Here is a 24,068-nt window from a genome sequence, read left to right as displayed (position 1 = left end):
ACAAGATTTTGAAAGGCTAGACTTCATTCCGGCAGACGATGCAGAAGCCCTATGCTTAGCTTTAGCTTAGTGAACAAGCAGGAGCATTCACTTTCATAGAAGAGTATTGGCTGGATCTGTGAGAGTGAATCAGAGGTTCAGAGATCCTTGATATGCAAATGAGTGCATTTTTTTTTATCCTTTACACTCTGCTCCACCCCAGGAGACTCTGAGAGATCAGCACTCTCTGTCTGCTTGTGTACGCTATCGAGTAAAGAGAGAGCAAACATTTAAAAGCCTCCTGAAGACCGGGATGCAAAAAGTGAGACTGTAACCCTATGAGATGGGGGAGGGGGAAACAACATGCCATTCACTCACCCATTCAGTGGCACTGTTATGAACAGATAGCCTTAGATGGCAAGAAAGAGAAGGAACACACCCTAAACGTTTATGTAGAGTTATATGAAGAAATTCAGGGCTTGATAGGGTTGCCAGCCTCCTAGTGGTAGCTGGAGATCACCTGCTATGATGACAGATCTCCAGGGGACAGAGACCAGTTCACCTGGAGAAAATGGCCACTTTGGAAGGAGGACTCTATGGCAGTACACCCCACTCCTTTCTCAAACCTCACCCTCCTAAGGCTCAACCCCCAGAATATCCAGGTATTTCCTAATCCAGAGCTGGCAACCCTCAGGCTTGTTGAGACTATGGCTTCAGGCCAGCACTGGTTGCTTCCTGCGAAGGGCTGGACAGCTCTGGGTTGGGATATACAGGGAGGTTTGGGGGGTGGAGCCTGGGGAGGGCAAGGTGAGCAGAGGGACCCCACCAGGGTCTAATGTCATGAGTCCATTCTCCAAAGCAGCTATTTTTTCCAGGAGAACTGACTTTGATTGTCTGGAATCAACTCTAATAGTGGGAGATCTCCAGGTGCTACCTGAAGCATGGCAACCCTGTTCTTGGGCCCATCCAGAGTTTGACCTGGAATCCTAACACCTTTTTGCCTCTCTAAGGTCTAAGGAATCCACAGGCAGAAGGATAGGTGGGAGGTTGACATGGGGGTGGATGCATGTGATGTCAGTGATGTTGCACATGTTGTTACATCACATCTGGGTATAATCAGGAAGTGACAAAGGGAAGTGGGAGGCCTAGAAAACGTACCTATGGATTCTAAGACTATAGCAAGGCAAAAAAGTGTTAAGATCCCACCTCAAAGCTCTGAACTGGCTATGGACACAAGGAGCTTAAAAACTGGATTGAATAGCTGTTGATTAAAAAGCCAATGATCTAAGTCACTGTGGCCGGCAGATGCCTCTCTGGACACTCCCAAGCAGGATGTGAAGGAAACAGCTTTTCCTTGTTGCGTGCCCCATGTCCTTGGTGTTTGGAGGTACACTTCCTCTACACAAAGAACATCCAGGGCAACTACTATGCTTATAGCCAAAAGTGAGATGACACATTTGTCTAAGAAGTCATTCTGTAGAGCCATCTAAGAACATTTCCAGCACCACTGCAGACAGAATTTGTGTGGGTGGAGTGGGTAGGGGGGGGGCAATTTCTACCAATTCCCCACCCCTTGTATTCCAAACATCTGAGTCCTTCCCTCCAAGCTATTCCTGGAGGCGTCCTCTGCCCTACAGGCTCAGCATTTTGTTCTTTGGTGGGAAGTGAGAAAGTTGAAGTTGGCTGAAGGAAATCCCTTCCATTCAGAGGATCTGTGCCATTATCTTGCCCTGGCGAGTTTTGCTGAAGAACTGCCTGCTGGGTGAATGAAGGCTTATCCTCATTCTCAAAGGTCATTTCATAGACAAAGAGGTGCCGGAGCTCATTAGCACAGCTCATTTTCATATGCCACACACCCCTGACATCACCAGAAGGTGTATTAAATTATATCAGCTCAGCATCTACTTTAAAATGGTTCTTGAATAATAATTGTCATAATAAAACCTTACTCCCATCATACTTTTAAAATGACTTTCTCCTATGTGACCACAGTGCCATGATAAGAACATAAGAGAAGCCATGTTGGATCAGGCCAATGGCCCATCCAGTCCAGCACTCTGTGTCACACAGTGGCCAAAAAAATTATATACACACACACACACACACACACACATATATACAAACTGTGGCTAATAGCCACTGATGGACCTCTGCTCCATAAATTTTATCTAACCCCCTCTTGAAGCTGTCTATGCTTGTAGCCGCCACCACCTCCAGTGGTAGTGAATTCCACATGTTAATCACCCTTTGGGTGAAAAAGTACTTCCTTTTATCTGTTTTAACCTGACTGCTCAGCAATTTCATCAAATGCCCACGAGTTCTTGCATTGTGAGAAAGGGAGAAAAGTACTTCTTTCTCTACTTTCTCCATCCCATGCATAATCGTGTAAATCTCTATCATGTCACCCCGCAGTCGTCATTTCTCCAAGCTAAAGAGCCCCAAGCGTGTTAACCTTTCTTCATAGGGAAAGTGTTCCAACCCTTTAATCATTCTATTTGCCCTTTTCTGGACTTTTTCCAATGCTATAATATCCTTTTTGAGGTGCGGTGACCAGAATTGTACACAGTATTCCAAATGAGACCGCACCATCGATTTATACAGGGGCATTATGATACTGGCTGATTTGTTTTCAATTCCCTTCCTAATAATTCCCAGCATGGCATTGGCCTTTTTTATTGCAATCACTCACTGTCTTGACATTTTCAGTGAGTTATCTACCACGACCCTAAGATTTCTCTCTTGGTCAGTCTCTGCCAGTTCACACCCCATTGACTTGTATTTGTAGCTGGGATTCTTGGCCCCAATGTGCATTAATTTGCACTTGGCCACATTGAACCTCATCTGTCACGTTGAAGATTTCCATCTGTCTGCTTTATATGTTTTAGTTATTTTCCCATTTTTTGTGGGGGGAAATATTAGAAAGTTTGTCAAATCTTAGAGTTCAGTGAAATTCTTACAGGGGATTTGAACAATGGAGCCCAGAAGCAAAGTATTTTTTTTTGAGGGGGTGGGTTAAGAAAGAAAGAAAGAAAGAGCACAATAAAATTTAGAGGTTCTGGAGCTCTGCTTCTGTGAGCTCCTGCCCAAAATGAGGCATCCTAATGAGCAGATAGCTTATAGCAATCATCACACATTTTTACTTTTGATAATCATTCATTCTGACCCTATAAGAGTAACTTAAAAGGGGTCTCCACCTCTACTCTGAAGGAACTCATTTGTAGAACTGGTGTCCTGAAATCTGGCTGCCACATTTCCCAGGTAGGGTGTTCACCAACACCGCTCATGTTGGGTGGCCAGAAGCCGCTCTTTGATCTTCAGGAAAGGAAACAGCATGAGTTGCATCTTTCAGGAGTGCACTGGGTTGCTCGGTGTGTTGCACTTTAAGCTTAGCAATGGGATAATGGGAGGCCTCTCATCAGAAGAGAGAATCCAGGGCGGAGTGGATTAATGAAGAGTGGATTGCTTCTGCTCCGTGGGATAGCTTGCACAGCATGCAACAACTCCACTAATGCGCTGTGCTTTTCAGCAACTGGTTTATCTGCCTTAATACTATCAGCATCATGGAACTGATTGATGGAAGCTCCCATTGTGCTGGTATCTAGCAAGGCTAGAAGAGCTGAGACACTGGAGGCAGCTTGAAAAATTAATACGTACTTATGTTTCTCTCTCTGTTTCTAAAACCCAGGTTGTTTTGCAGCAGCCATTCGGCAAATCCAGCTTTGTCGAAAAGCAACGTGAGTAGGGAGAGAAAACTAGAGGCACGCCAGCCTTTGGGTGCTGCTGTGAAAACAGGTGGGGGATAAGGGCAAGGCCTTTCAGGGTGGGTGGCAGAAAATGTATACCAGAGCTTTTTGGGTGTAGGGAAAAGGAGAATGGGGAGAGAGGGTGGGATACAGGGGACACATGCTGAAGATGAAGGGGAAAGAGGGCTAAAGGTGAGAAGAAGGGATCCTGGAGAAAGTGAAAGAATGGCTGCTTGGCCAAAAGAGTATGTTACCTACTGAAAATGTCTTCACACCTTTCTGTCACGCCCAAGTGTGATAAAGAAACAGAACCCTAATAGGGCAGTAGCAAACTTTAAAAAAAATGGGACAGGGAGCAGGTTGGTAATATCTTCTGTGGGGAAAAGAAAAGGACTAGAAGGGTTGTCAAGAGACCTGGAGAAAAATGTTCTGTCCCTTTAACTGAGGTTCAGTATGTTCTTTGATCCAGGCTCAGTATAACCCACCAGGTAAACAACATCCCTTAAACCTCTATTAAAGAGACAAGGTCTTCTTCTTCCAGATAATTGACCATCCTAAAAGGGAGTGGGTGGGAGGGGTATGAATTCCTAACTCTGGGCAGGGGCCTCCCCTCTATTGATAGGGATCATGAAGAATCCTTGCAACACACCCACCCACGTATCAAGTCATTTATCAAAACCTCATTAACAGCCCACCGTATTCAAGATAAACCAAGAAACAGATTCCAGGCAGCAATATGTGGATTAAGAGGTGGGACTATGCAGATACAGTCACATTTGATTCTTAATGGTGGAGGTTACCAGAAGGCAGCCAGTAAAGCCCACACTGCAATCTTGCCCACAGTCCACTCCATTTATTTTCTTCCATGTTATTAAAGTCTTTTCTTCCATGCTGTTAATGCCTTTTCACTTTTCACTATTAATATCTTTTCATTTTTTACTTAACGTCTTTTCACTTGTTGCTTGACCTGCTAGTACCTGCCCACAAAACCAGAGCTGACACAGTCTCAAGATTTGTACAACACTTTAAAAAAAACCCCATCTGCAAAACATCACATATATGATTGCAGTAATCCTCACAAAAATCCTGTGAGGCAGGCCTTCACTTCATGATTTAGACAAGGAGGTGAGGCGGAGGCAAGGTTTCACTAAGGGCACCTGGTGTGTTCATGGCTGCAGTGAGATTTGAACCTGGGCCTTCCCAGACAACAGCACACATTTTAGCACAATCTTACTCAGGGCTGGTATAGAGGCCTGGCTTGTAGCTGGCTGGAGGCAGTGCAGGGGTCGTGGAGGGGATCTTAGTCACACACTATGTGATAGATGACTGCGACAGTGTTGCCAAACTGTGCTCTGGAAAATCCATAGAGATTTCAGTGTGGAGTATGTGGAGGAGGAATTTAGGGAAGGATTTTGCCTAGAACCTATGGTATACTATATAGCTGTCCTCCGAAGCCTCCATTTTCTCCAGGGGAACAGAAGCCTGTCGTCTGGAAATGAGTTGTAATTCTGAGACACCTCCATGCCCTGCCTGGAGGGTTGCAGTCCTAGGGTGGGAGTTGGCAAAGCCAAACCCTGTGGCACATCAGTAGCCTCCTTACTGTCACTCCAACCAATTTTTTTTAGGAGGGCTTAGCCAGGGAACTGGTCCTGGTAACACCCTGGAACAAGGTTCCTACTCCTCTCATCTTATGTTAACTCCAGAGAGTTGAGGTAGCGGGGGGTGGTGGGGGGGTATGTTCTGAGAAGTATCTTGACACCTGGAAGGGTCAGCTCTTCCCACAAGGGTTGCAAATACGATACCAAGTACGACATATGTATTACCTTTTCCATGAGATGCCTCTATTACCCAAGTGCAGTTTAAATTATTAGGGTAGAAATCAGGAAAACCTGGTGATAATACAGTGCCACTGGATCCACGGATGTAGCCTCCACAAAGAGCTGAAAACCCAAAAAAAAGGAACATGAAAAACCCCCTACAATCCTCAGAGTCTGAGTTCCTTCCTAAAGAGGAATGAATAGTTGCTTAGTAAAGGAAAATGCCCTCTGAACATGCACATTTGAGTTTTGTCCACATCTTGACAGGTAAGGATGGCCTGATTCACTGGTGGTGGAAAGAACCATCAAGTTGCAGTGGACTTATGGCAACCCTATAAGGTTTTCAAGGCAAGAGATGAACAAAGGTGGTTTGACATTCCCTGCCTCTGCACAGCAACCCAGGACTGCCTTGGTGGCTTCTCTTCCAACCAGGCCTGACCCTAGATAGCTTCTAAGATCTAATGAGATCAGGCTAGCCTGGCCTATTCTGATTCGATGCAATTTCTTTTTTTTTTTAAGAATCGCAGCATACAAGGATGTGGAGGGGATGTCCCACCTTGGTAGTGGCTGAAAGCCACTGAGATTATTTATGCTAGGTAGTCATCTCTTCTCTTGAGTCCATTTTGACCATATCCCTAATTTACTTTAATGTATTGCGAGGCCTTCATGCAACCAACATGGTCCCCTAAGGAGGCTTTCAACCAGTGTTCCCTCTAAACCAAGTTAGTGTGAACTAGCTCACAGTTTCTTAGCTTTCAGCTCACACATTTTTGTCTTAGCTCAGGAAAAATGGCCGCACAGCAAACTGATTTATGCAGCAGCTCACAACTTTAATGCCAGTAGCTCACAAAGTAGAATTTTTGCTCACAAGACTTCACAGCTTAGAGGGAACATTGCTTTCAACGTATTATGATATAGTAGCACAGTAACTCTGCAGTTAGTATTTGGTTGCACATAATTTCTCTGTCCACCATCCATACACATTCCATGGCTGTTACATATAACACTGCAACCCTAAGCAGAATGACTATGCCTACATTCATTGCCTTCAATGGTCTTACACCTGGAGTAACTTTACATAGATTTGTACTGTAACACACCCACAGCAAGATGTACCATTCTGAGTTGAACCAACTGCTACTTGTGACCCCTCATCTTCATGGTTGGGGTCTCCAGATTAAGAACACGATGCAAACATTAATGCAAAACTTTTCTAACTAGGTCATGACAACTCTCCTTCACATACCTGATTTGCAGTGAAAAGCCAAAATGAAGCACACAGTTACCTGAACAAATATTGCCCAATGAAAGCCCCACTCTTGATTGGATGAATGAAGAAAGGGCACATGGAAGTAAGCAATACAGAAAATATAGCAAGAGAGGAAAGTCAAAAAGTAGAGAAATCCACTCAGTAGACAGACAGCACTGTATGAGGGATGGGTGAGATTGATGTATACAATTTTATTACAGGGTTTTTAAAATCCCAGTTCTCTGTCCTTACCTTCACAGCTGGGAAGAGGCCTGCTCCACTGAAAATTTGGTTCACATTCCAGGGCTTCACCATCACTCAAGGTGTAGCCTGGATCACAGCTGAAGGTCACCAGGGCCCCAACATAGAAATCATTCCCATGTCGAAGCCCATTGACAGGAATCCCAGGATCCAAGCAGTGATCGGACTGGAGCTTTACCGCTGCAAACAATGCAGAAGTACAGGTTTACCATTTATGAGCTACAGCCCCAAATGCTGGCACTGAAATCTATCTATCTATCTATCTATCTATCTATCTATCTATCTATCTATCTATCTATCTATCTATCTATCTATCTATCTATCTATCTATCTATCTATCTATCTATCTATCTATCTATCTATCTACCCTTCCAACACAAAAGAGAACATTTTCATCAGTTTCTTTAAAAAGAGCCCAAAAGAAGGCAGACACCAGAAGGAAGGAAGGAAGGAAGGAAGGAAGGAAGGAAGGAAGGAAGGAAGGAAGGAAGGAAGGAAGGAAGGAAGGAAGGAAGGAAGGGAAAGGGAAAGGGAAAGGGAAAGGGAAAAAGGAAAGGAAAGGAAAGGAAAGGAAAGGAAAGGAAAGGAAAGGAAAGGAAAGGAAAGGAAAGGAAAGGAAAGGAAAGGAAAGGAAAGGAAAGGAAACACGTCCTTTAAGAGGAGGATATTGTTGTAATCCTAGATTTTGCAGAGCTGGGGGAAACAAGGAAAGTAGTCAACTGGATGATGATGTCATGTAGAACTCCTCCGGTTTGGGAGATACGGAGGAGAAAGAGCTCCATGTGAAAGTTGCCAAAAGGTTTTCTTCTGAAACACTTGTGCATTAAATTGTCAATCTTGTCACAGATCATTCAATATTTCAAAAAAAGAGTTAATATGAGGGGCTGATGATAGGCAGATTTATTTAATTTTAATTACTTAATTTAGTGGTTGAAAAAATGTAAATGATCTATCAACTAAAGACTATTCTAAGAAAAGACAAGATGCCTGAAGAAATTGTATCATTATAGATTCTATATCTATTCCTTCCTTTCTGCAGATGTCATCTCCAAAAAACTGCAGAAAATGACAAAGGAAAGCTCCCCATCCCCCCCCCCCACAAAGAGAGATAAACAGGTTGCTTACCTGTAACTGGTGATCTTCGAGTGGTCATCTGTGCAGTCACACACATGGGTCTTGCCGCAGGCAACGGATCCATACCTCGGAGCTCCAATAGCTCGCCTATAGTGTTTTTTGGCGCGCTTCCCTCCCGCCCCGGGGAGCAGGCACCGACCGCGCATGCCTGGAGCGGGGGGGGGAGCGGCCATCCCACTCAGTTTCTTCCAGCCGCCACTGACACTAACGGTATAAGGTAAGGAACGATAAGAAGAGGCCAGCAGCGGGGAAGGCTGGGTGGGCGTGTGTGACTGCACAGATGACCACTCGAAGATCACCAGTTACAGGTAAGCAACCTGTTTATCTTCTTCGTGGTCTCTGTGCAGTCCCACACATGGGTGACTAGCCAGCTAAATGTCCTGGAGGAGGGTGCTGGTAAAAGAAGAAAGTTAGTCACATAACCAAATCAGATCATATTATGCAACACAGAGATGGAAGCGGATGCACTCACCCCTGACTTCAGTGGAAGATGGATCTGAGGACCGCTTGACCGAAGGAGGCGTCACGTCTTGCACGAACGTCTAAAGCATAATGGGAGACGAACGTGGATGGTGAGGACCACGATGCAGCCGCACAAATGTCCTCTAGGGAGACGCCTTGCAGGAAAGCCGAAGACGTCGAGACCGCTCTAGTAGAGTGGGCCTTAAGACCTTCGGGCAGAGGCTGTTTAGCCAGTTCGTAGCACAACCTGATGGCACTAACTACCCATTTAGATAGTCTCTGGGTAGAGATTTTGTGTCCTCTGTGAGGATTTCTGTAGGCCACAAACAGATTAGGGTCCTTACGGAAAGGTTGTGTACGATCAAGGTAGAAAGATAAAGCCCTTCTAATGTCCAGAGAATGCAGGGCTCGTTGTCCCTGGTCAGATGGGTTGGAGAAAAACGTTGGCAGAGAAGTTGAAGTTGATAGGTGGAACTGGGAGACAACCTTAGGAAGGAATGCAGGGTCCGGTCACAGAACAACTTTGTCCTTGTGGAAAATGGTGTAGGGAGGATCGTGACGGAAGGCGCATAAGTCACTTGCCCGTTTGCCTGAGGTAAGGGCTACCAGCAATGCAGTCTTCCAGGACAAGAGGTTGAGCTGCGTGGTAGCCATGGGTTCGAATGGGGTTCTCATTAGGCAAGAGAGAACTAGGGATAAACTCCAAGATGGGGCAAAAGGTTTAGTAGATGGATGCAAGTGCAGCATGCCCTTAAGAAAGGCTTTAGACAACTTGTGGGAAAAAACTGTTTTACCCTCCACAGGGTCATGGAATGCAGAAATAGCCGAAAGATGAACTTTTAAGGAGGAATAGCAGAGGCCTGATGTCTGCAGTGAAAGTAGATAGTCTAGGATCAGATTGAGAGGCACAGATTCTGCTTGGAGATGATTGGAGGCCGCGAAAGAACAGAAACGCTTCCATTTATGTTTATACGAGAGTCTGGTGGAAGGCTTTCTTGCATTAAGGATAACATTCGCTACCTCTGTAGAGAGGAAGGAGGACAGATCCTCCATGCCGTTAGGGCCAGAGTGCGTGGATTGTGATGCAGCACCCTGCCGTCTGCTTGAGTCAAGAGATCGCCCGCTAAGGGAAGCCGGCGGTAGGTGTGACTGGACATTTGAAGTAGTCTCGTGAACCATGGCTGCCGTGACCACCATGGAGCAATGAGGATACAGTCCGTGCCGTCTCGAGCAATCTTGATTAACACCCGTGTTATAAGGGGGGTCGGTGGAAACAGGTAATGTAGTGGCCCTCTCCAGGTGTGCAGGAACGCATCGTTGCCCCTCCTGGTGTAAAAACGAGGACATTTCGCATTATTCCTTGAGGCGAAAACATCTATCCTGGGCACTCCGAAGCAGCGAAAGATGCGGCGGAGATAGACTTGATTGAGGGACCACTCGTGGTCGTCTATCCGAATTCTGCTGAGGGAGTCGGCCAGAACATTCTCCACACCCGGGAGGTGAATGGCAGTCAAGTAGATGTTGTGTTTCACACACCATTCCCAGAGCAGTATGGCAATGCGGCACAGCCGAAGAGATCTTGTGCCCCCCTGTTTGTTGACATAAAATACAGTCGCCATATTGTCGGTGGAGACCTGAACATGACGACCTGCGACTAATGGCAGGAACGAATAAAGGGCCCGGTGAACTGCGATCAATTCCAAGCAGTTGATGTGAATGGCCCGCTCGGCCCCTGTCCAAAGGCCTCTGACAGTCTTGCCGTCTAAGTGGGCTCCCCATCCCCACATAGAGGCATCTGTGGTTAGAACGACTGATGGCGGAGGAAGAAGGAAGGGCATTCCGGAGAAGAGGTTCTCTGGTATTGTCCACTAACGAAGGGAGTGCAGAGCCTTTTGGGGAACGGTGAGGAGAGTGCTCTGTGGTTGTACATGCGGGTGGTAAGCCCGAACGAACCAGAGCTGAAGATGTCGCATTCTCAGGCGAGCAAAGCGAAGCACCGAAGTGGTCGCAGCCATAAGGCCCAAGAGTCTCTGAATGTTGAAAGCAGACTAGCGTGGGTTGAGAAGGAATAGATTGGCCAGTGATATGATGGACTGGGCCCAGTCGTGCGGAAGGAACGCAAAGTGAGGGGACGTACATAGACGAGCACCTATAAACTGCAGGTCCTGGGTCGGCGTGAGGTGTGATTTGGTGGTATTCACACAGAGGCCCAGGGAGGCCAGAGAGAGGGTTGTGTCGAGGTTCCTCTCCAGCTGGTGCTGAGTCGGTGCAATCAGGAGCCAGTCGTCTATGTACAGGAATACTGAAATGTTCTGAGGGCGCAGGGCAGCTGCCACTACCGCCATGCACTTGGTAAACACTCTGGGTGCAGTGGAAAGTCCGAAGGGTAGGGATCGGTATTGGAAGTGTTGATGACCTATTGCAAAACGGAGGTATCTGCGGTGGTGGGGGCGGATCGTTATGTGAAAGTAGGCGTCCTGAAGATCTAGGGAAGCCATCCAGGAGTCTTGGGGGATAAGAGGGAGTATGGACTGAAGAGAAATCATTCTGAATTTCTTGTAAATTATGTGTTCGTTTAGCTTCCGAAGATCCAGGATAGGGCGCCTGCCCCCGTCCCTCTTTGGGACAAGGAAGTACCTTGAATAGAACCCCCTTCCGCAGTGTAGAGGAGGAACTGGTTCTATTGCATTTTTCTGGAGCAAGTCCAGAATCTCCTGTTGGAGGTGAGGGGAGGGTGGAGTAACTATAAAGTAACGGAGGTGAGGAGGTGAAGCGAACTCTATTGCGTAACCTAGACGCACAATGGTGAGGACCCAGGAATCTGTGGTGATGGAATGCCACGTCGGGTAAAATGGAAGTAGTCTGGTATGGTAAAGAGGACTCAGCAGTAGTGTTGTAGGAGAGTCAAAGAGACTGCTTAGTTGGTTGAGATGGCTTTTTGGATGGTTGCGCACGCGGCCGTTGTTGGAACGGTTGTTTCTGTTGCTGAGGCTTTTTTCTCCAGAGATCTTGCTGTCTGGGAGAGCGTTGACGGCGCTGAAAAGAAGGTTTCCATGGTCTCTGCTTGCTGAAGGTCTGAGAAGTCGGCCGTGAGACCCCCAGGCGCTTGGCTCACTTCCGTCCATCGTCCACAGAGGTGAGGACTTCGTCCGTCGAAGCGTGGAACAGTCCGAGACCGTCGAACGGAAGATCTTCTATCTTCTGTTTAATGTCTGGCTGCAGGTTAGTCGAACGCAGCCAGGCATGGCGCCGCAGGGCCACTGAGGTTGCAAACACTCTGGAGGAACAAGAGACGGCGTGTCTAAGGGAATTTATCTGCTGTTTAGAGACACGCGACAGCTCCGAAACTAGGCCGGAAACGGTCTTCTGTGAGGAGTCAGGCATCGAAGCAAGGTGAGGAGTTATCTGGTTTGCGAGATTGAACGTGTATGCTGCAAAATAAGCCAGATAGTTGTTTAATTTGGAGTTAGTACAGGCAAAGCCGTAAATTTTCCTTGCTAAAGTGTCCAATTTCCTACCCTCGCGGTCGGGAGGAGCAGGGTGACGAGATTGCTTGGCCTTAATGGCCGAATGAACTATTATAGAGTTAGGAGCCGGATGGGAGGCTAGAAATTTACAATCAGTAGCATGCACCCTGTAGAGGGAGTCGAGGCGTTTGGAAATAGCTGGTATGGAGGCAGGCTTTTCGCAAGATTCACGGAGGGCCTCCAGATGGACAGGAAGCATAGGCAGTGTTGAGCCGTCAGGTAAGTCGGATTGAACGAGGTCATGCACCACGTCGGAGACCCTAGGAGAGTCTGATGGCATAGGGATATTAAGGGCCGAGGCCATTGTAGTTACTAGATTGAGATATGCCTTGGAACTGTCCGATGGTGAAAGCCGAGTGGGCATGTCAGAAGTAGGCAAGGCTGAAGGTCCCTCGGAGTCTGAATGATCTGAAGTATCCACTTCTGAGTGTGAGTCATGTCGTTGAGGCGTCATGGACCTGCGCGGTGAACGGTCCCGAGACGGCCCAGCGCGAGGAGACCCGGATGGGGACGGTCCAGCGCGCGGAGACCCTGATGGAGGTGGTTTAGAAAGCGCCGCGGAAGGTGGTCTGGGAGGAGGTCTTGGGAGATCTCGGATTCGAGGATGAGAAGGAAACTCGAAGGCCTCACGAGGCCGATGGGCGTAGTAATGCTGCCCCCTGGTGGAGTCGAGAATCTCTCGGGTCCGAGCATCTCGGGTCTGATACGATTGGTCTCTAGCGTAGGGAGACGTGTGCCGATAATGGTGAAAATCACGATCCCGAGAACGGTACCGAGGAGAATAGACATCTCGGATCCGAGGAGTCGAAACGTCACGGACGTCTGGTTCGGGTTCAAAGTCAGAATATTGCTTGTAATAGCTTTGTTCAGAAGGAGATCGAAAGTCTCTTCGGTACTCTGTACGGGTTCTAGGAGACGGGGATCTAGACTGGGAGCAGTCGTAATGGCGACCCCGATAGTCGTCTCGGTACGGAGAAATGGAGCGAATACGTTCGCCACGGACCGGAGAGCGTGAGCGGAACCGTTGAATAGGGACCTGGGTAGAAGAGTCCTTGAGTTGCAAGGAAACTGGAATGTCTCGAAAGAGTTCGGGGCGGACGCTTGACTTTTCCGGTTGTAGAATATCCGACAGAACCTCGCTGTGGATCGAAGGTGACCTGGAGCCAATCGGTATGATCTCAATCCTTGGGGAATGAGGAGTCAGCTGCGGCATGTCTGAAATAACATCAGACGGCGCCGAGAGTTCCAGAGGCAAAATCGGGATCGAGCGCCCCGTCCCAGCAGAAGTGGATTGCGCAGAAGTCATGGCGACAGCGGCAGTCGAAGCGAGCGGGTCGCGAGGTCCTTTAGGAGCCGACGATTTCGGACTGGAGTGGCGAGACTTCGACACCGAGGACGATCCGGAGTGACGCAGTTTTTTTGGCGCCTTGCCTTCGGACACAGAGGGCGATTCCGAATGATGTAGTTTTTTCGGTACCTTGCCCTCAGAGTGTTTAGTTGACTTTTTGTCGGGCTTATGCTTCTTAGGAATATTCAGAAGGGCCAACACAGCCGAATCTCCCGCTCTTTGTGGGGGAGGCGGTGAATCCGAAGAGGGCATCGCCCGGAGGGACTTTTCTATGAGGAAACTGCGAAGGCGGGCCGCTCTGTTTTTCCGCGCCTGTTTGCAAAAACTGGTGCAATGAGTGCAGGAGTCGACACGATGGGATTCCCCCAAGCAGAATAGGCACTGAGAGTGGCCGTCAGAAGAGGGGAACTTGGCCCCACACCTCGAACACCTTTTAAACGTTATTTTCCCTTCCATACGCTCCGGACGGGGAGGGGAAGATGGAAGGGAAGGGATGGGGGGGGGGTAGAAAAAGGAACAGCGCAGAAGAGGCTTCTTCTTTTTTTTTTTTTTTAAGTTGTAGGACGAAAATCAGAAAGGAGAATAAGAAAGAAAGAGTGATACGATACCAAGGTGAGGCGAAGCAGAAGGAGGAACGCAGCAAGGTAGGTGTTGTCCGGGCGGCGGAAGGGAAGAAACTGAGTGGGATGGCCGCTCCCCCCCCGCTCCAGGCATGCGCGGTCGGTGCCTGCTCCCCGGGGCGGGAGGGAAGCACGCCAAAAAACGCTATAGGCGAGCTATTGGAGCTCCGAGGTATGGATCCGTTGCCTGCGGCAAGACCCATGTGTGGGACTGCACAGAGACCACGAAGAAGATCAAAAAGGATAGATCAAAAAGGACAGTTATAACTAGTAATTGGTGGACCAGATGAAGTTAATGTCAGAAATCTGGGGAAAACAGAATATTTTGTTTAATATATAATGAACATTTAAAGAATAATCCACATTTTAGATTTTGTTTAGAGTAGGGCTGGGGATCTTGGTCCTATGGTATAACAATGGAATTACAGCCTTACACCATGTCCTATATAGTTAGAAATTACCAAAGCTGTTCCCAGAATCCTTTGTCAACCATTGTTAATTGTATCAACATACTGTCAAGCAATGTACATCTTTCCTTTAATAATATAAGGCTAATAGTATAATGCTAACTGGATGTATCTATGAAACTCTAACCAGGGGTCAAGCTGGGCACATCAAAGCCGAAAATATCTAGGCAGTAGTTCGTGCCTCTTTTGCCTCGCTCGCTTTTACTAACAAATGCAGGAATTCGCCTTTGAAGATAAGCGCCTCCAGGGACAGGTTCCCAGGCCTGATCCCAAGGAAGGAAACCACAGGGGAGATAAGGAATGGCCATGTGAAGATTCACATGTGAATACAGCATTGTTTAGAGAATGTAGCTTTGTTTAGAAAACCCTTTGATGTGCCACCTTTAAGTATGCCTTTCACTGTTACTATGTATCAGTTCCAATCCTCAGCTCAATCTTGGATTATCAATAAATCATACTTTGTTTCAAATCAAGGACTGATTTCTTTGAGATCTAATTGCTTGACACATACACAAGTTTGTGAGTCACATAACTTGTCTGCACTAAATGCATATTTAAAAAAAAAACAGCAGCCAAAGGGGTTTGAGGGACATTTTATGCTGGCAAAGGGATCATTACCTGCATTTCCTCACTTACTTTCATAACGGATCTGAAAGCCAAGATCCGAGTGGCTTTTATCAGTGGTGAAGAGAAGATAGAGGAAGTTGCTGGTGCTAATGAGGAACTGGGGGACCTGAGTTCCGTCATAGACTCCAATCAGGGGTGATGAATAAGACTTGCCATCACGCACTTCCAATGTGTCATAATTCACTTCCGTTTTAAACCTGAAATGAGTTGAGAAAAAAACATATTTTAAAATAGTGACTCTACCATGTAAATATTGGCACTATGACAAGCTCAAAGCTGCAACCTTCATTAATTAACCTCTTGGCCAATGCAAAATCAAATTTAGAAAGTTAATGTTTGTATCACCAAACCTTGAACAAATAGGCAATGATTCCCAGTGAGTCTCTCAGCTGCTGGAATCCTTAAAATGGAGAAGCCAAAGCTAATATATTTTTGGAAACCTCAGAACTTTACACTCTAATAGTGGAAATGCATGTGAGATTTCTCAGTGCTGAGCAAAAGGCCCTTTCCATATGCTCTGGAATATTCTGTTCTTTCCCCCAATTACTTCACACATTCCAAAATTGAGATGTGGCACAGAAAACAGGTTTCTTACATGTTTGACATGCTGAACTCTGGTTCCAGTGCGGCCCCCTCAACAGACTGACCAACCTTGATTTACTGACATCCAACCTCACTCACTGTCTCAGTTCTTGCTAGTTTCTGCCCCATACTCAAAACCAAGGACCTGGCTGCCTGGACGGGCCAGCATTAAGGATCCAACCTTATGAACAAAGCAGGAGTCAAGTTGCACCTTCAAGACCAACCAGGTTTTACTGAGAACGTAACCTTTTGTGTGCTCTCTAAGCACACTTCATCAGATGAGGGGATCAATACCTGATCCCCTCATCTGATGAAGTGTGCTTAGAGAGCACACGAAAGCTTACGTTCTCAATAAAACCTGGTTGGTCTTAAAGGTGCAACTTGACTCCTGCTTTGTTCAACTGCTTCAGACCAACACGGCTGCCCTCTTAGATCCAACCTTATGTATCAGTCCAATGGGGAGCTCTCATCTACTACAGAGAGACTACTGGGAACCTGAACATGGGAAGAATGGTCAGACTCAAATTAATAAAGTCCTTTGTGGACTCTTCCTTTCCAGAACCTTCCATAAGGTGAATGGGAAGTAAATTTGATTGATCCTGGTAGAGTACTTTTGACAATATCTGTTCTACACAGCTTCAGTAACAGTGGGTTAAGTCTTCCATTAGCCCACCCTCCATCCCACTCAAACACTGAGGCAAAACAGAGCACTCATCCTCAGGTAAGTATTGACTAACATGTCTTACATCTCAATAAAGGGTTTACAACACCGACTCTATCCTTAATTGACCAGAAGACCCTACAACAGAGATTCCCTCAACAGTATCCTCCCCAAACACAAGAAACACGTCATTCACCACATTCTCAGCCCAAACAATACTCCTCAAATCTAGGCTTTCTCTGGCCTCTCACATTCTTCACCTCTGGGCCAAACATCTTCCCCTGTGGCCTGTACCCTAGAGTGGCACCAGAGCCATTCAACAGTGCGAGTGGCACATTCCCTGACAACCTACTCCTCCATTCTCTTTCCTGAAATTTCATTTGAGTGCAATCTTACCAAGGGCCTTAACATTGCAGCTAAAAAGACAATGGCTCTACTTTAAGTTACCTGGAGGTTTGCCAAATATTTATTAAAGCAAAACCATGTTATTTTTTGGTCAAAATCTATTTTGCTGGAGTAAAAGAACGGTCACCTGTCAAATGTAATTTTTATGGGATATCCTGGCTGAGCTTCTATGACCCATGCACAGTTCAGAGAGTCCTTGTAGAAACCTGGCCAGCCTGGGGACAGGATCATTCCACTTGGAGAGGTCAGATGGCCACCACATGGAGCTGTCAGCGTTGGGGGGAAAGATAAAAAGAACACAAACACATGAATCTTATTGCAAAAGATCAGTGCAACAAACACTTTGTTTTCTTCCACTCACACAACACATTCACAGAAGGCTTTTTACTTTATATTCTCTCCTGGCATATCCCTATATCGTCTTATCAGGACATTTTGGCTGTCCTGTCTTCTGGCAGGCTGTATTCTATTGCTTCCTGAACCCAGGCTTTTCCAGTTGCCACTTCTCTGCTCTAGAATGACCTTCCAGGAGAGTTTGTCTGTCCATCCATCCATCCATCCATCCATCCATCCATCCATCCCGACAGTTATAGGGTTGGCAGGTCCTAGGCTCTTGCCAGCGGGGGGTGGAAGGAAGCTTTCGGGGAAGGGTGCAAAGCAAGCCACCACACATCACATAGGGGATGTCATGCTGGGTCATGGGTGTTGGGGGCAGACCTTTCCCCTCCTGCCAGCCAGCTGGCAGGCAGTGGGCAGGAGCCTGCAAAATAGGGGATCCTCTGCACCCATCTGGCAGCTGGCAATCCTATTTATTTATATCTTTGATTTATAACCCACTCTTCCCTGCATAGCAGTGCTCACAGTGAGTAAAAAGGTAACAGCAAAGGTAGTCTCCTGTGCAAGCACCAGTCATTTTCAACTCTGGGGTGATGTTGCTTTCACAACGTTTCAACCCTAAAATTTACTAAAAAATCAGGGTTTTCTTTGAGCAGGATCGCACAGGAATGCAGTTCCAGCTGACTCGGCATCAGGGGATGTGGCCTAACATGCAAATGAGTTCTTGCTGGGCTTTTTCTACAAAAAAAAGCCCTGACAGTAATTGATAAGATGGCACATAAAGAGAGCACAAACAGTGCCTCATTTCCTGGCTGTAAGAGAGGGGAAGAAAGAAGATGGAAAAGAAAAGGGAAAAGGAGGAAGTCAGCCTAACTAGAGATCATCACTGTCCTCAGCCATAGGCCTGGAGGAACATCTCTGTCTTACAGGCCCTGTGGAACTGCATCAAAGCCAGCAAGGCCCAGATCTCACTTGGTAGACTGTTCCTCCAGGCCTGAGTCAGGGCTGAAAAAACCCTGGCCCTGGTTGAACACTTTTCGGGCCAAGGATCATCAGTAGCTTGTTGTCAGTTGAGCACAATGCTTTTTGAGGGATATACCAGGAGAGGCAGCGGTCCCAGATTGTTAGGGCTTTGAAGGTTAGTACCAGAACCTTGAACCTGATCTCGTATTCAATCTGGACCCAGTGGAGCTGGCAGAGCACCGGATGTATGAGGGCTCTCACTTGGATTCCCATGAGAACCTGTATTGCTGCATTCTGGACCAGTTGGAGTTTCCGGGTCAACTTCAAGGGTAGCCCTGCGTACAGAAAGTTATAGTAGTCTAATCTGGAGGTGACCATTGCATGGATCATTGTGGCTAAGTCAGAGGGAGACAGGTAGGGGGCCAATTGCCTAACCTGGCATAGGTGGAATAATGCCAGTCTGGTCACATCTATACTTTGGGCCTCCATCAAAAGGGAAGCATCCAGAATCATACCCAAACTCTTGACCCTCAGTATTGGTGGTAATGGCACCCCATCAAGAGTAGAGTTGATACCCTAATCCCAGATCCCTCCAGCCCAGCCATAAGACCTCTGTCTTAGATGGATTTAATTTCAGCCAGTTCTGCTTCCAACCACTTCTTCCAGGCAACTGGTAGACTGTCTGGGGCAGTATCCATCCATCCACACAGCTGAGTGCCATCTGTATACCAAACTGAGGCAGGTGTCTGTCTTGCTTACATGTAGGGAGGTCACAAGACTAGATTGTTCAGGAGAGCACCAGGCAAGGTAGCTCTTTTATTGCAATATCAGGACTACCCTAATGTTAGGTCCTGCCTGTCATTTATGATTTTAAGACATTTTTATGAATTGTTTTTTTTATTTTAGTTAATGAGTATATTGTGACTTGCCTTGGTCCCAGCAGCGCTGGAAGAAAGATGGGTGCATAAATATTTTGATAAATACATATTTATTACAATCCAGGAGGTTTCTCTTATATTGATTTACAACTATATCAATCTTCCAACGCTATTCTGCAGAATCCAAGGTAGATCAGGCTATCATTGAAGTTCAACACTTTCAGCGTATTCAACCCACACTGTGGAATTATGGCCAGAAGAGAAATTTCCATACAGTTTCAGGTGACCTACCAAAACCTTTGATCACTGGTCAGTATTTAAGGAACAAAAAAATGAAATCAACCCAAGCAAACAAAAAATCCCTGCCAATCTGGAGACTGCTGACCAAACTGTGATTTTAAAGGAAGCAGGCATTCAGTCACTAGATTGGCTCCAGACTGAACTCACCGTTTCTACTGATTCTCCCCTCTTAATGCTGGAGACACTTCTAATGTCATTCCTTACGGTACCCAGCATCATTTGGAGAATGGTAGGTTGCACTGGGAGTGGGGAAGCAGGTAAGTTCCTTTCTGCCATTGGAAAATTTAGTCTGGATCCAGCCTTAGATCTTTCACGTCACTGTTGGGTATTGAACTTGCTATATTTTTGGAATGAATATTGGCTTGGGGGTTGTTACTGTTGAAAGAATTCTATTCACCTATGAAAACAGCCCTAGCAGGCCAGACTAGTTCTGTCTCGTCAGAACGTGGAAGCTAAGCAGGGCCAACCTTGGTCAGTACTTGGATGGGAGACCACCATTTAAGACCTGGATTGCTATTCAGAGGCAGGGAATGGCAAACAGCTTCTGTTCATCTCTTGCCTTGAAAGCCCCATGAGGGGTCACCCTAAGTCAGCTGCAACTTGATGGCACTTAATTGTTTATTCTGTAGAAAGACAGAAAATGGGGATGTGGAATGGCATAGTACAGCCCAGTCTCATCAGATCTCAGAAGCTAAGCAGGGTCAGTCCTTGGGAGATCACCAACCAAGATTCTGCAGAGGAAGGCAATGACAAACCACCTCTGCTTAATCATTTGCCCTGAAAACTCTATGGGGTTCCCATAAGTTAGCTGTAACTTGACGGCACTTTAAACACCATCACACAAAACACACGTTAAACACATACACACACACAAAAGAGAAAAAACTAGATATGGCATTTCCTCCTGGAAAGATTAAACATTTCATCAGTTCACAAGAAACCTTCTCCCCCTTAAGAACATAAGAGAAGCCATGTTGGATCAGGCCAATGGCCCATCCAGTCCAACACTCTGTGTCACACAGCGGCCAAAATACACACACACACACACACTGTGGCTAATAGCCACTAATGGACCTCTGCTCCATATTTTTATCTAACCCCCTCTTGAAGCTGGCTATGCTTGTAGTCGCCACCACCTCCTGTGGCAGTGAATTCCATGTGTTAATCACCCTTTGGGTGAAGAAGTACTTCCTTCTATCTGTTTTAACCTGACTGCTCAGCAATTTCATCGAATGCGCATGAGTTCTCGTATTGTGAGAAAGGGAGAAAAGTACTTCTTTCTCCATCCCATGCATAATCTTGTAAACCTCTATCATGTCACCCTGCAGTCAACGTTTCTCCAAGCTAAAGAGCCCCAAGCTTTCTTCATAGGGAAAGTGTTCCAACCCTTTAATCATTCTAGTTGCCCTTTTCTGGACTTTTTCCAATGCTATAATATCCTTTTTGAGGTGCAGCGACCAGAATTGTACACAGTATTCCAAATGAGACCTCACCATCAATTTACACAGGGGCATTATGATACTGGCTGATTTGTTTTCAATTCCCTTCCTAATAATTCCCACCATGGCACTGGCCTTTTTTATTGCATTCCCTTCAGGAAATTATGGAATTATTATGGGAATTTGCAATATGTATTTATTTGAAGTCAGAGATCTGAGAGGTTTCTTTTAAATAAAATAATTTTACCATAATACTTATGTACACATATTTTGACTATTAAGAGACAAGACACTGAATACTGTAATTAAAAGGCAGAAAGCCGCTCTGACTTGGATAGCGTAGGCAAGCCTGATCTCGTCAGATCTCGGAAGCTAAGCAGGGTTGACTGTGGTTAGTACCTGGATGGGGGAGACCTCCTCCGGAATACACAGTCAAGAGGATAAGGGGAAGGCTCTTATTTGGCTACCTCTCTGAATATCCTCCAGGCCCCCAGTAGAGGTCAATCATTAGAAGTTGGCATGACTTCCAGATGCAACTATATGTGTGCACACACACACACACACACACAAAGATACAAAATTCAAAACAAAAGCTAGAAATCTAATTTTTTTAAAAGCTTTTAATCGGTTATTGTGCCTTCATATGTTCCTAGTTAGTCACAGGAATGCTCCTAGTTAGTCACAGGCAACAAAACCACTAGAAAATGCAAGCCTTAAGGGAAGGCTTAATCAGCCCGGATGTACTCAGTCATGCCTAGAGAACGTAACACATCTAGAACCTCTCAGAGTCCATCGGCTTGCTGAGAATGCATAGGGCTCTCTCATAGACCACTGCTGCTATAACTTCAGCCTACAAAAAGGAGCTTCCACCTTCGGTCCAAAAAAAAAAAAAAACAATGTGAAGTTGTGACTGGCCAGGTTTTGGCCTGGATAGGAGTCGTTTCCTATTGAGGGACATGTGAAACTCTTGCTAAGAATTTTTACTATGTTTCTTGAAACCTGGTTGATGTCTTGTAAAATTGTTCCTGAGGAAAATACAAAATCAAACCAACATATATTTGTTTTGAATTGTGTGCATCACCAAACATAGTGTAACAGTTAGAGGGTCAGAGTAGGAACTGAGGGACCCATGTCTGAAATCCCACTCTGCCATGGAATGCCACTCACATGGTCTCAGCCTATTCTACCTAACAGGGTTCTTCTGAAGATAAACTAAAGGAGGAAAGAATGTTGTAAGCTACTTTAGTTTCCCAGAGAAAATCAAGATATAAATAAATGATACAGAATACAATTAGATGATGAATTAAGGATCTGCAGATCTTTTCTTAGACATTTTATGAGTTTCGCGTAAACATTTTTGTCTTCTAGAATTTCTCAGATGAATTACCCCCAAATTCATTTCAAAATTTTCCTAAGTTAAATTCTATTGTCAATCCCTTCCCACCGCCCCTTTCAGCCCCAAGCAACTTGCTAGGCCTGTTCTGACTTTTTTAAAAAAATGTTAAACAGCACTTTAAATATTCTAGACAGACTTCCCCCTTCCCCCTTATTTAATTAAAAAAAGGAAGCTAATTAGGACTCACATTTAATTGAGCTCTCACTGGAGGGCAAGTCAAAGACGAGCCGAGAAGATGGGCGATAAAGGAGAACATGTTAATAGCAGCAGGGTTATCAAAGCTTCCCAATGATGAAAAGCGGGGTTTTAAAAAATATTGATATTAGTTATTTATTCTTTTTCCTCCCTGGTGCTTGAAGGGAAAATGAAGATGAGGTGGGATAAAACTAGTATTTTTTTTAAAAAATGTCAAACATATTTGATGGGCATATTGATGACTTCTTGAAGGAAGGAAGGAAAAAAGGAAGGGAGGGAGGGAACTGACACCAATGAAAAAAAATATCCTGCAGTCCCTATTACTGAGTGAGAACTGCCTGAGGAGGAAAAGGAAGCCCTTGCAAGAAGGGCAGCTGAGGAGGGGAACAGGCAGGGCTTAGCAGAACAGCTCAGTATGTAGCCAAGAGTCTAAGACGTAGGTCTGGCAACCTCCAGGTAGGAGCTCATCCTCCAAAGCCATTTCCTCCAAGGGAACTCATCTCTTTAGTCTGAAAATCAGTTGTAATTCTGGGAGGACAGCAGGAGGTTTGCAACACTACACCAGGACCTTACTATTTTCCTCTCTCCTTAATATGAGGAGGTTTATAATTAGACAGCCCAACTCAAAGCAACAGATTTTGGGGCCTCATGTAAAGCCAGCTAATTATCAAGGATCTCATTATATTGCTACTTTTTTGTTACCAATATGAGGGTGTTCAAAAAAGGCCCAACACGGAACAGATTAAAAACCTATTCTTCCCCACCCTTGTGATAGCATGATTGGCATTAAAGACACAGACAGCCAATTAATGGAATTACTTTTCAAGACTTCAACCCGTCTGTAATGCAAAGATATTGCTTGCTGGCATCTCTCTCTGAGAACAGAGAGCTGGAGGAAGCCTTTTTAATTCCTAACGACTTCCTTTCATTTCAATTTCTGTTTCCTTCCAACAAAAAATTTGAAAGCTCTCAGAGTGGCTTGGGGGAGGGGAAGTCTGTTCTATCAGAAACTTAATTCACTACCACTTTAACTTCACTCCCTCTTTCATCCAAGGTGTATGATACGGAGCGACAGATGATGATACATCAAACTCTAAGTACACTAGAACTCAGGAGTTTCAGATATGTTACAAGGCAACTTTGGAGCTGCTGGCTCATTCATCCCTCCAGCAAATTTTGTGTAAGCGGAGCTACCTATGTTCTTCCTGGTAAATAGGATCCAAAATGGTTCCAATTACTCCTTTTATGGAATCAGTGAGAAATGGTACAAATGGTAAATTTCTGAGTGGCAGACAACTCTTCCTAAAAGTGTCTGAAACAGCCAGCAGCAGCTACCAACTCTGGGTTCAGAAATCCATGAAGACTTGTGGGTGGAGCCAGAGGAAGGCAGGGGGGAGAGTTGGGGAAGGGAGGGTCCCCTTCCCCCCATGCCAAAGTTCCAAGATGAAAAAAGCTCCCTTTGATCTTTAATATGACATTGCAAGGAACACAAGCTGAGTCTCAGCAGTAATTTATCACTGTTTGCCTTGCAATGCTTGACAGCAAGTGCAAACATTTAAGCTTGGATCCAAACTAGATGTTTCCATGGACACAAGAACTTCTGCCTATGTAGTGTGATGCTCCCACCTCTCCCCTCCCAAGACAGCACAATCCCCCTGCCCCTGGAATCCTGCTCCACG

At 45.8% G+C, this 24,068-nt stretch overlaps 1 protein-coding gene across 2 annotated transcripts in view; it reads right to left on the bottom strand.

The window, feature by feature from the left end:
• Window positions 1-24,068, bottom strand: part of CSMD2 (CUB and Sushi multiple domains 2) — an 831,733-nt gene that overhangs the window by 224,092 nt on the left and 583,573 nt on the right. For both annotated transcript variants that reach the window (XM_060257873.1, XM_060257874.1), the window contains 4 exons: window positions 17,010-17,148; window positions 15,244-15,431; window positions 7,041-7,229; window positions 5,546-5,662 (listed from right to left, as the gene is read on the bottom strand). In XM_060257873.1, the coding sequence (XP_060113856.1) occupies window positions 5,546-5,662; window positions 7,041-7,229; window positions 15,244-15,431; window positions 17,010-17,148 (633 nt within the window). The remainder of the gene's footprint in view (window positions 1-5,545; window positions 5,663-7,040; window positions 7,230-15,243; window positions 15,432-17,009; window positions 17,149-24,068) is intronic.

Source organism: Heteronotia binoei, chromosome 17, assembly GCF_032191835.1.
Source record: "Heteronotia binoei isolate CCM8104 ecotype False Entrance Well chromosome 17, APGP_CSIRO_Hbin_v1, whole genome shotgun sequence".
NCBI classification, from domain to species: domain Eukaryota; kingdom Metazoa; phylum Chordata; class Lepidosauria; order Squamata; family Gekkonidae; genus Heteronotia; species Heteronotia binoei.
This window is presented reverse-complemented; position numbering and strand designations above follow the sequence as displayed.